General features: G+C 37.2%; 1 protein-coding gene across 1 annotated transcript; it reads right to left on the bottom strand.

Moving 5' to 3' along the window:
- Positions 1-6110: 6110 nt before the first annotated feature.
- On the bottom strand, positions 6111-11554 carry chst8 (carbohydrate (N-acetylgalactosamine 4-0) sulfotransferase 8). The gene has a single exon (XM_085423081.1). It carries the CDS (start codon positions 10141-10143, stop codon positions 9064-9066), a length of 1080 nt encoding a protein of 359 aa, XP_085279207.1. The 5' UTR covers positions 10144-11554; the 3' UTR covers positions 6111-9063.
- Between the last annotated feature and the right edge of the window lie 1615 nt (positions 11555-13169).

The raw sequence follows: 13169 nt of genomic DNA, 5'->3' as shown, positions 1-13169 counted from the left end.
TGCTCCATGGCAATTAATCTAGATTATTTGAGTGAAAAATCCTTAGAGGTGTTGCTATAATCTCCATCATATCACCCACTGGTTTGTAAATTCTTCTGAAGGATATTGATCTTCTCTATAATTTTCTTTTTTTAAGAAACATCTGAGCATTTCTGGACAAGAGAGGGAAATGCGCTTGTCAGCAAATGCTAACAAGCTTGGTTATCAAAGTACGTTCAGAGATGGCATGTGTGATTCACAGACATGCAGGTACCCACCTAATTAGTACAAAGTAACTCCACCCACTAAAACTGCAGCACAGGCATTTTAGACAGGCTGTCAGCACAGTTATGTTCACAGAACCAGGGCAGGGATAGCTCAGTAGGTAGAGTGGTGGCCCCATGATCGGAAGGTCGGGGGTTCGATTCCCCTGAGGTACCCCTGAGCAAGGTACCGTCCCTACACACTGCTCCCCGGGCGCCCAGTGGCTGCCCACTGCTTCACTGAGTGAATGGGTTAAATGCAGAGAGAGATTTTCCCCACGGGGACCAATAAAGTACACTTTCTTCTTCTTCTAAATCTGTGATATTTGACAGACAACATTAGAAATTCTTCCAAAGGTGTTGCCACAAACTGTCCACTTCAGTGGCTTAAATTAGCTGTGGCCAAGGCTAGCACACAGCCGATGGATCAGTAGAAAACACCTGCTAGTCAAACGGGCCATGCTAAAAAATGAGTCAAAACAAAACGTTTACTCAAGATAGACACCAAAGCTGGGTTTTGTACCAGCCTGAAAACATGTCTCTTTTTGGTGTAAAACCAGGCAGTTATATGGAAGTCTATGGGGATTTATGCAGGTGGCCATGGTGCTTCCATGTTGGATTAATTCCTCAGTCTCTAAGCTTGCTAGTTGGAAAAGTCCACTATACTTTTGTGTGTTTTGACAATTTTTGACATAAGGAAAGGAGCATAAATGTCAGAAACTGTTGATTTTATTTTGAAGACATTGTTAGATCTGTTGCACTCTTGCACTTGATTGTTAACTGAATGCTGAATTACATGTGTGTGATGTTATCTGACTTTTTTGCACAGCCAAGAGAGTTGGCAGTGCTACTGGAAAGCTGTGCTCAGTGTATTAAGGCATTGTTAGGAACAAGTGAGTAACACTGCAACACAAATCAACTGCAAAAGCTTGCCTGCATTATTGTCATGCCAAAAAAACCCAACAACAAAAAAACCCCCAACTCTTTATTAGTGTTAGTGTTCCTTTTTTAAATATTTGCCCACCTCTCCAATAGTATTTTTCAGTTAACTGTGTATATCACATATTACTTTTCTCTACTGTGAAAATCTGCCATTACAGACTTACAGACACATTGTTCTGGTTGGAGGGTTTGAGGTGTTTCAGCTCCGTGTTTTTTTAAGAATTTTATACTTATACTGATATTAATCAATTTTGTGTCTGGTTTATGTCTTTATTTCATTATTTGCTTTTAACTCTCAGTGTTCTTCCTCATCTCCTGTCCATCATCATCACCACCCAGATGTTTGCTTCAACCCTCAATGTGTTTTTAAATAAATATACATACACGAAACGTTGCCATGTTTTAGAGAGTAGTGCTATGATATAAACACACAAAGGCAGTGTGAAAATGCATTTTATCAATGCAAATGTTTTAGCCATTCATGGCAGTTGTGTCAGTTTGGTAGAGACGTAGCCCCAAGGTAAAGAAGCACTTAGCCTTTAGCAGCTTGCGTGACTTCATTATGGAACCTATGTTTATTGATTCAAGTTCATTAAAGCTGCTGCATAATTTATATCAGTTTCAGCATATAACCTAATTAGAAGCCTTGCAAAGGCCTTCATTGATGTTTTAGTGAAGCATGACAGGCAGTGACAGCAAATTTGGTACCTAAGTTCACATTACTATACACACCTTTATGTCCATAAATCATTCTTTGAAAAGCAAAAGCATTGTTGGGGTTTGTCATATTTCAGAGCAGTACTGCCATCATGTGGTTGTATATGATATTTCTCTGGTTAGCAGAGGTAACAAACAGCATGGCTTTGGAGTTTTTAGAATAAAGAGTAATAACATAGCTGAATATAAAGGAATTTCCTTCGAAACCCCCAGATACTTATCATTTTATAGAGATACTTATAAAATGGAGAAAAGAGCAATCAGATTACTCATTCTGCCGTGATACCTTTTACATATATTTAAAAACACAACTCATCAAATTGCAAAAATACCCCAGTTTGGATCAATGATCAGTTTTGCTGAATTTTTTTATGCTTACAGAATTAAGGATGGAAATTATCACAAATATTTACTAAACTGGTATTTTGTTTGTGGTGGTCAAATGAGTACCTCCACCTCTGAATGCGTGCCTTTATTTTCAAGTGCACTGTGGAAATCTGTCCTTGAAAACCTGGGAATCATCATTGTGTGAATTGAATATATAACACCACTTCTGTGGCCTGCTTAAGAATGTACTGCTGTGTATCTGTATGGTTCACCTGCCTACTGCCAGGCAGCCACAGTTACTTTTGTCTCTGTCTTCAACTAACTAAATGACGAAGTTTTTGTTTTCAGATTGAGCTGTGTTGATGAAAACCAGCATACCTCACCAAATTAGATTTTGGGAAAGGTTGTGCCCTCAGCAGGACTTGAATTTTGAGATTTCGTCCGTAAATTTATTTTCCACTTGTCGTTTTGCGTGGCTTGATTAATAACAGAGCTTGAGCAAATCATTTTAATGAGGCTTATGTCATTGAGAGATGTGTCTGGAGCGTGCAGCACACTCATTGCCAAAACAAACAAGGGTTTCATGCAAAAGGCGGAGAATTAACCTGGCATGCGTGGGAATCAGCCAAGTTTTGTATTTGACATTTGAGGGAATTTCCTTCCTCTCAGATTTTGTTCTACTGAACCGAAGAGTCAACACCTTAAATTGGTTTTGTTCCGTTATTACATGGGAGATTTTGCAGAGGCATTGATGCAGTCATGTAGACAGCCCTTGCAAACCGCTTTGTGTCAGTCTTTGTCCTATACATGTGTGCGTGCGTGTGCCTGCTAATGTCTGTGTGATAGAACTGTCGTCAGCGAATCAGCCGAAACCTGTCATCAGCCATGTTAATGCTGGCTTGAAGGCAAAGAGGAAGATTAGCTGAGGAACTTATAATAATAATACTTGAAAAATGGAGCAAAGCCTCTTTTTACAGTCCTCCCAAGCAAGGCGAGGTTGTTTATCACTTTGGGAAGATGTTTGGTTGCCTCCCTTGTATGTCTGCTTTGGGCCCTTAAGCTGATTTTGCTACACAAGCACGTTCTCTTCAAAGCATGTCAAGATTTTCCACGCACACTAATGAGGTAAATGGATGGCTTTTGTTTTCTCCACAGTTTTAACTTCCCCCAAAGTGCTCTCATGACTTATACACGAGCTGTTGCGGAAATCAGCCTTGAGCATTTAATCAAATTTCTAACTCTACAGAGTGATCAATTTGTGCTGCAATATTCATCTTCCACTCAAGCATAAACATAACCGCACATTTACACAGACACGCACGCACGCATGCAGGCACGCACATACATACACAAGCATGCACTTACATACATACACAGATACAAGAGCATCGTAAGACTGCTATTTGTTTATGTTAAAGTAATGTCATTTTTGTTAGGTAAATTGAAAAAAAAATGAAATGCTTGAAAAAAAAATGCTGCTGTGACAGATTTTACTTCCTTTGAGTGTGTGAGAATCATACAAATGACTGTAAATTTAGGCAACATAAGGTACCTACTTTAGTCTATTAACAAAATGGAAATGAAACGAGTCCTTTCCCTCAGAACCGACACTTTATGGCTGTGTGATGGAAGAATAAAAGCACCAATTTGAAGGCACTTAGATCTCAAAATGAAAAGTTGTACTTGCAGACATAAAACATGCATTGACAGTTATTTGCCAGCATTTAGTTTTGTGAGCTGATGTGACTTAACCTTCAGAGATTCTAATATGAGTCCTATCCCTTTGAGGCACATAATGGATAGACATGACTTACTGTTTAAAGAGTTAATTCTCAACACTGTTAATTTAAATATTAATCAGTGCAGCAATAGAAATATCCTACTGAGACCACTGTTATGTAAAACAACGTTTGGAACTCAGGTCACAGACACAATAATTCAGAGTGTTGGTACATTTAATTTTATGGACAATAGAGACAGGAAACATAATCTGTGTTTGTCCCTTTGATCTTTTGAGGATTGTCCTAACACGTTTATTCATTTTGCTTTTAAAAGGGATACTCTTTTTCTAGAAGGACTTACCCGTATATGCTGGGATATAACACATATAAGCACATTTATGATGTACATTTATAGAGTAACGTTTTCAGTTTTGTTACATTTAAGTGACATTTAGAAAAGTACTACCTAACCAAAAAAGCATAACCCTTTGTAAAATAGGGAATAACTACTGGTAGATTTATTTAACATTATTATTCTGACTCTATAGTATATTGCTATATGCAAAACTGAGCAAGTGGATACAATTGTACTATTGTACTTTTTGTTTTACTCGCTTATAAATCCAGCAGTTTGAAGAAATTGTTTTTAAATTATGTTCTTTCTTTTTTTCACAAAGTTAACACTTGCTGTTAGTTGGGTCTCTCATGGAGGGGGGGACCTGCTCTGTGCATCAAAATAATTTCCATTACAGGATCTTGATTGGTACAGTGACATTGTGTGCTTGGGATGGCATAGTGGTGAGGCAGGAGGGTCCTGGGTTTGAATCTGCCAGCTCACAGGAGCCTTTCTCTGTGGACTTTGCATGTTCATGCTTGTCTGTCTCCCCCGTAGCCTTGACTGGTGACATATCGCTGCTGACAAACCACTTCATTGCAACTTGTCTGGGTGTAGCCCACCTCTCACCCCCTGACAGCTAGGATAGGCTCCAATCCCTCTGTTACCCTGAATTGGATAAGCAGTTAAGAAAAAAAGATGATTAAGTGTATTGATTGATCAGTAATAACCCTCCTCCTGTTCATGTGTTGATTACTTCACTCACCTTGACAGTTTGGCGGTTATATCTATTCTAGATTGATTGCCATTTGGCAGAGAGGGGCATGATCCCAAGAAGTCAGTTCTCCTTGTTGTATCACATTCCAGCATTGTCAGATGTGCCATAACAATCGTGGCTACATGAGTTCAATTTTTAACCGAGCAGCTTACATGTTCGTTTTTTCTTAATACCATCTTCTAATTAAAAGAGCATCAATATCGGGCCTTTGTTGTTTAAAACAGAATTTATATTTTGTTCTCATACCAGTATTACCATGGCTGCCAGCTTTCACAGAGTATCTTTTTACTTGTACACTTAATCAAACAAATTTCATCCTCAGTTGCATCCAACAACGTTAACATCACCCACTACAAACTAAAATATTCACTCATCTCTCTAACTGCCTCGCATTCTTGAATACCTCTCATATTAGTCACACACTGCTTTGTTTCAGAAAGACAAAAATGGCAACCTTATGAACCCTTCTGTGAATCATACCTGTTTTCATCTATCACTGTACAGTATTGCTCTAATAACACATTTTTGGAAGCCATGCGCTTATATTCTGAAATATACAAAAATGGCCTAAAAAACAACAATAGTGTCGATCAAATTAATTAAAGGCACTTGTAAATTATTTGTTGATTTCTGCAGGCCGGACCTCAAGCACTACATTGTGAGAGGGGAAACCTTTTATGGCAATCTTAGTTGAATAAGCAACTGGTCAATTTCAACCTGGAACAGCTTCATGTGTAAAAACCAACTTTGACTATTTTGGTAATTTCCTTAACTCCTGTAACCCACACAATATGGACTTGGGATTTGTAACTACAGGGCAACAGACATTAATGTCAGAATCATTTGTTGTAACTTTTGGTGATATTTGGTGAAAATTTAAAAGGTAATGACATATCCAGCAGCATTATCTGCACATTATTTTTAGTGCTAATTACAGAGTATTTGTAGAACTAAACTAATACATGGTAGAAATTTTATTTGGAGTCACACATGGCTCTGGCTCTAATGCTGCTGGTTTACATTCTGGAGCCCTTTAGCTCAACAAAGCTCACAAACTCGAGATTGACAAACAACATTTTTTTTCAATGAAAAAAAGAAATAACACATGAAAATGCTAAAAGACAGTTTATTAGCAGACACTCATCAGCCAGAAATAACCTCCTGAAAAATATCTTCCTGAAATACACCATTTGATTGGCAGTGTAAAATAAGGCAAAGGGCTTAAGATAATCTTTTTTTTTTCTTTTACAGATTTGCACCAACAATAAACTGTTATACATTCACTTGTTACTGTAGTTATGCTTTTGATCTGTCCGTATACCCACAAAACCAAGAAATCTTCTTTAGAAGGGGGGCAGGGACTGACAGAGTATTTACAAAAGTAATACTCATCATAATGCATTAGCTGTTTTGGCCAAAGATTGGCTACACCTACATAGATTTTGACCAGAACCTAAACAAAGGTTAGATTTTGGCATTGCAAAAGCCAACACTACACTGACAAAAGTTCATACAGTTACCATCACCAAAATTATTAAAGGTCTTAAAAAAGTATTATAGTGTATAGATTTGAATAATATGATTTCCCTCTTTTCTCTAGGCAAATACAACTTTTGTTACCATAAAATAAATTTCCAGTGAGCTGCAAAGGACATAACAGAGCTAAATAGTGACTACTATTTTATTGGAGATCACCCATAGGTTGTTCAGAGAATCGAATAAATCAAATCCATCTTTGCCGCCATTAAAATGACTTTTTCTTTAATCAAGGTGTTTAGTGTGTGTGGGTTGTGGGCTTTTGGTGTGTTATACACCATTTGTAACCACTTCTGATTGTGGCATGTTTACCATTTCACAGCTTAAAGATGAAACAGTAAACCAAGTTGATTTTAACTAAATGTAAATTTTTTGAATACTTGTCTGGGTTTTACGTTACGTTAAACTCAACATTTATTATATTTAATCTTTCCTTGTTTTTCTTTTTTTTTTAACTCAGATGAAAACCTAGAGTATTTAACCTCACAACTTTTTGTTCCACTGGTCTTGTATTTAAAATGTCTGAATGTCTAAAACATTTTTAAATATCTGATTGCTTAGGACCTAAAAACTGCTGTTTTTGGGGTTTTTCTTTTGCAGTTTTAACTAGTGCACATAATATATGTAGTCTGACCTGCATCATGTTGCATATTAAAAAGAAAGAAAGAAAAGAACAACATGACTTGCCAGTTGGGTTTTGTGTTGGGAATAGTAGTTTAGCCATGTTGCACAAAGGATACGATAGCTGCAGCCTTCTTGTGTATATATTTTTATGAAAAGATGTGCAGTGGGGTTAAAAACATCTAAACAGGTAGTTCAGTACTACACATATAAACACACAGCACGGGTATGCTATGGGTAAAAATGTCCTCAGCTTGGATGGCTAACTAGGTGGAATGCAGCTCATTTGTACAGGGTCTATTATCCCATTGAGCATCAAAATGAATCTGGGAAAAAAATAATCAAAGAGCTAATTTCCAAAATTGTACATATCCATTTATATTAAACAAAATCTTACCCTAACTCCAAAGCACCAAAGAAGATCAATTCATCACTCAAACATAGCTATTTGCACTTTTTAAATGCTGCATCAATAGTTTGCAGTCATTTCAAATTTTTTTGAGACGTGTTGGTTTTCAGCTGGTGGATATTTTGTTTTGGAAAGAAACTCTTCAGTTACACAACACTCTACACTGATATTACTGAAAGAACAACAAATGACATCAAAAAGGAAGTAACCATCACCAAGAAGAACTGAATATATATATCTATATATATATATATTTATATTTTAGAAATACATAGAAAAATATATATTCATCTGAATGCCCATTATACAATTTTACACAGTAGAGTCAGAAAAAAGCCTATATGTTGGTATTGAATAGCTATGATATATACAGAGGGGATGGGTTGCTTTATAATATTATGAGGTGGTTAAAGTGGCAGATAAAGAAGTTTGTGCAAACTTGTTATCTGTTTCTTGCTGGAAAGTCCAAATTGTACATTACTGAAAAATGTCATATGTAATATGAAAAAAGTGTTTATCTGTTTTTGTTTTTAGCCTGTATTTTTTTTTTTTAAATTTCCAATACCATCGACTGGTAAATCAGCAACACTAATAGATATTGAGAGATATTCATAGCAACACTTTATACCCTGCTTTTAGACACCCTATTGATGGAGGACCTACAGCACATGTATGTGTTAAGGAAAAGCACAAAATGACAAAGTTAGAAGTATAAAATGCTACAATAGGCGCACACAGCTTCCAAGTGGGCAGCACTTGACACATTTAAAGATTTATAGTATTTGTAGTGTTTCATTTAGTTATATTTAGTAAAGCCATTCACATCAAATATCTGTATTAGTATGCACTGATACATAGAGGTATATTGATGCCTAACTTGCCCTAGGTCAAACAGTAAATGCAAACATTTTAAATCATGAAAGGGTTTGACTGTGAACAATTTAAGAATACCAAGGACTCAAGCTACTACATTTATGAATATTGTTGTAAGTAAGATAAGGTATGTGCTTGAAATCTATGGTAAACTTGGTGCTTAAACCATAAACACACATTTACAAATGCTATTTGACCTAGAGTAAGGCATATTTTTTAAAGCCTGTTCAACAATAATAAATCTTTTTAGAAGCTTAATGTTTACAGTTTTAAATTTCTACCTCACCATCTGCTAGTAGTGAATAAACGCTTCGCATTTTAGGACAATTTAGAGTATTTAATACAACAGCACACAAACTGTCTACAAATCAATATAATCTGCTAAAAAAATGTAATTAAAGTGTTTTTGAGTGAAATTTGGTCTCTCTGATCTCTCTGCTAAGACGCAAAGACCTATTTGAGCATGTGAGTAAAGACTGGTATGGTAAAATTACAGTTATGGTAAAAATGTAGTGGAATGTGACTGTGAAAATGTGACGTGAAGCAGTCACGTAATTCTTAAGTCAGTATAAATCTTTAAAAGGCTTAGAATAGTTAAACATCAGATAGTCCATGTAGTAGAAGTCATATACTCGCTGTCTCTCCAAAGCGCTGACCTGTGAAAAGTAATTTTCCGTGATCTGCATAGAGGTCCGCTTGTCACTTGGGTTCCTGTCTTTAAAACTGGGCAATGTGAGGTTAGGTGGTGCCCCTGCCAATCGCAAGAGAAAGTTAGACTCTTCTTCCATGTTCTCAAACTTGCCGATAAAGTCGTAATCTATGAGGCAAGGGTTGCACAGCTGATTTGCCTGCTCCCAGTGGATGTCCATTCCTACGGGCCGGTGGACATCCAGCAGGTATTGGACAAATTCTTTAAATGTGACCCCATTTCCTGTCTTCAGGGCTGCTTTTGATGGGTTCACCCTGTATTTGGAAATGATGGGTTTCCCAAACAGGGAGTGGTAGTAGTTGTTGGGATTTTCAAACTTGTCCCGGTAAGCTGACACCATTCTCTCCAAGGGCTCACGGACAAATATGACTTTGGTGTAGGTTTGCAGACGGTGCATGATTCCCTGTTGGTCAAAGCTATCAAGCTTCTTGAGATGCTGCCCGTAGTGGACTGTGTCATGCTTAATACTCTGAGTGTTGGAGGCCTTACCCGCCAGCACCATCAGGGTTCTCTTCCAGTTGGAGCATCCTGCCTTGGGGACCTGGCAGTATAGCAACTTGTACTTGTCCTCCACAAAGATGCTTTTCACATGATGACGTGTGATGGTCTTTGAAATGCTGCTTTTGTACTTAGCACAGATTTCCTTCATCAGTTGCTGGCGTGCTTCCAGGATACCGGAGAGCTTTTGCCAGCTCTCTGGAGAAAAAAAGCCCGATGTAATGGAGGAGGACATTGGGGATGAAGAGGAAATTGAAGATGAGGATGAGACTGAGGATGAGGAAGATGAGGAAATGGTATTTTTGGTGTGTCGAATTGGAGGACTTGTTTTTAGCAGTTTGCGTTGTCTTTTCGTGACATGAAGGGAACCTATGTCCTGCTCCTGAGACCCAGGGGAGGCTGTTTTTCTGCTCTTCTCAAAATGTGGGAACTGCATTGGAGGGATCGCGCTGGACAGGATGTTTTCTGTAACTTGGAGGTCCTGGAAACTATCAGATTTGCCTCTCTCGCGGTCCCGAGTGGAAAGTGTCTGTAAAACAATGACAAAACAGGTTAGAGTTGATAGCTGCAGACCTCTTTAGACTAAACAAACAAGGACAGTTTCAGGTGGCTATGCAAAGAAGAACCATTAATATAAATATTTTTTTTATTAATATGGTATATATTATAACTTGTGTCAGAAATGTACCCCAGATTTTTTATTCTTCAACTAGCCACTTGATGGTGCTGTTTCACTACAGCTTAAAGGTCTAACTTTGGTACACACAAATGCCACACACTGCCCAATGCCATCTATGACCTATCAATAAACTGAGCTGTAATGCCATATAAATGTCTTATAAACACTTAATGAGGAATCCAAATTAGAATCATCTACTGCCTGATTACTATCAGATGATGCCCAAGGCCATCACGCATTCTGACATTTTATTTCAATTAAATGCTGTAATGGCATCATAAAGCCAATGGACTGGATGTATAATTTTAATTTTACAACAGACAAGGTGATGAGACCACCATGAATCTTGGTTCATCCCTCTCCAGACGTAAATGGTCATGTTCGTTCATCTGGAGGGAGGAAAGGATGGGGGGGAAGGTCCTTGTGTGTTTAAGGTGAGTGCAAGGCAGATATTGGTACACATTCTTCAGGGTTTACACCGGTGTGAGTCTCTCTCTGGTGCTGATGATCACAGCAGAGAGACAGAGAGAGCAAACAGGGGTCAGCTGAAAGAACATAGTAGGAACTACCTGACCATTGTAGTTCATAGTATGAAAACAGTTTTGTACATTTTCTAAGCTACAGATCTATATTTAAAGTGGATCCTTACATGTTTTGTTCATCAAAGAGTGAAGCCCTAGACCACGTATTGTTTTGAATGTCCATATGCATACAATGTAATATTCATAGCAGGTTGTCATTAAAAATAGATGATGTATCTTTATTTATGATATAATTTATTTTATCTATGATCCAAACGGAAAAAAGTGATTATTCTGGCTAATTATCTAAGTGTTTGCACTTCCTTTTTCATTCCCAGCCATCTCATGTTGCTGAAATTTATGGAAAAACGTTAAATCTTGATGATCAGTCTTGCTCTTTTATCTTAACTTTCCCTTTTGTGTATTTTGTTTTAGCAATTTAATTGGTTGTTAATGTCTTTTTTCTTTTTAAAAACTTTCTCATTACTTGATTAAAACTGGCTTTTAAGTGATATATTCTTCTTTTTTTTAGCACTTCACCATCTCTTTTGCTAATTTTAAGTGAACTCTATTCTTTTTGTTATGTATGTTTATTCCTGATATTATTTGTGCTAATGATGAAAAATATAGCACATTAAAGCCTCAACTCAAATCCTCATTGCCTTTTATAATGATGTTTAAAACATTTAGAACACATTTTGTTGTTTACTCAAACTTTTCAAAGGTTTTAATTTTGCTTTATATGTTCAGATGAGAAAAATTCCATTTACTTTAATTCTAACTTGTTTTTGTGCAAGTTACTGGCTAATAAAAACGAGTTGAAGTCAAAATATGAAGTGATGTGGAATCACAGGGAGGGATAATCATAAGTAATAATTTCTGTAGTTAATAAAATTCAAAACCCCTAATAATTAAAAGAAATGAATGAATATGACTGTTTTTCCTTGTTAATGACCTAAAACACAGCCACATATTTATTTATATATTACACTACATCTACATAATCTACATTATGACTAATAATATACAAATAATTGTATTGTTCCTGCCCATATTGATTGCATCAATTAAAAATTCACAACATAGATGGGGAAAATGCATGTGAACAAATGTGGAGGTGTAGGTTACAGAAACCTTAAGCTTATAAAAGGTATGTATGTAAAAGAGTGTGCTAACTGCCCCTTCTCCTCTGTGCCCAGAGCTACCAAACAAAATTTTGTTGTGTGAACACAAAATGGCAATAATCTTCTTATGAGTTTGCAAGATGCATCTGCAGTTTTTAGGCAGAGTCAGGAAAACCATTATGTATTTGTTTTAACTGCTTGTTAATGCAAATACCTAAGCAGACAAACACTTGGAAACAACTCCTTGCATGTTGGCACGACTAAGACAAAGTGCTGAAGTTTAAATCTAGCAACAGAATTGGGAAGAAGATTTAGGAGACTTTGAACATGGAATGATTGTTGGACCCAGTCAGACTGGTTGGAGTATTTTAGAAACAACTGATCTGCTGGGATTTTCCCACATAACCATCTCTAGGGTTTAGAGAGAATGATCTGAAAAAGAGAAAATCTCCAGTGAGCAGCAGTGCTCTGAGAGAAAATGCCTTGTTGAAGTCACAGGTCAAAGGAGAAAGACGAGACTGCTTCAAGCTGATAGGAAGGCAGTATTAATTCAAATAACTACCTATTACATCCAATGTATTCAGAGGAGTGTATCTGAACACACATTTATCCTTGAATTAAATGTGCTACAACAGCAGCAGAAGACTACACTGGTCTCACCAAAATTTGACAATAGAAGATTGGAAAAACATTGCCTGCTTTAATGAGTCTCGGTTTCTACTGTGACATTCAGATGGCAGGATAGGAATTTGGCATAAATAACATAAAAGCATGGATCCAGCCTGCCTCTTAATAATGGTTCAGGCTAGAGTTGGTGGTATAATGGTGTGGGGGGTATTATGTTTTGGCCCTATTAGTACCAACTGAACATCGCTTAAATGCCGCAGCCTGAATGTTGTCTCTAACCATATCTGTCCCTTTATGACCACAGTGTACCCATCTTCTGATGGCTGCTTCCGGGCAGGATAACCCATCATGATACAAAGCTCAAATAATCTCAAAATGGTTTTTTGACCATGACAGTGAGCTTACTGTACTCAAATGGCCTCCACAGTCACCAGATCTTAACCCCTGGGATATGGTGGAACGGGAGGTGAAGCCAAGAAATCTGCAGCTACTGTGTGATGTCATGCCAGTA

Source organism: Rhamphochromis longiceps, linkage group LG1, assembly GCF_057381845.1.
Source record: "Rhamphochromis longiceps isolate RC_006_pf linkage group LG1, R_longiceps_female_GT1.1, whole genome shotgun sequence".
Classification (NCBI taxonomy): domain Eukaryota; kingdom Metazoa; phylum Chordata; class Actinopteri; order Cichliformes; family Cichlidae; genus Rhamphochromis; species Rhamphochromis longiceps.
The sequence above is the reverse complement of the archived record's forward strand: the minus strand, read 5'-3'. Positions and strand labels throughout refer to the sequence as shown.

Excerpts from the sequence above, each read along its gene's own strand:
- chst8 (XM_085423081.1), bottom strand. The coding sequence starts at position 10,143 with ATGCAGTTCCCACATTTTGAGAAGAGCAGAAAAACAGCCTCCCCTGGG.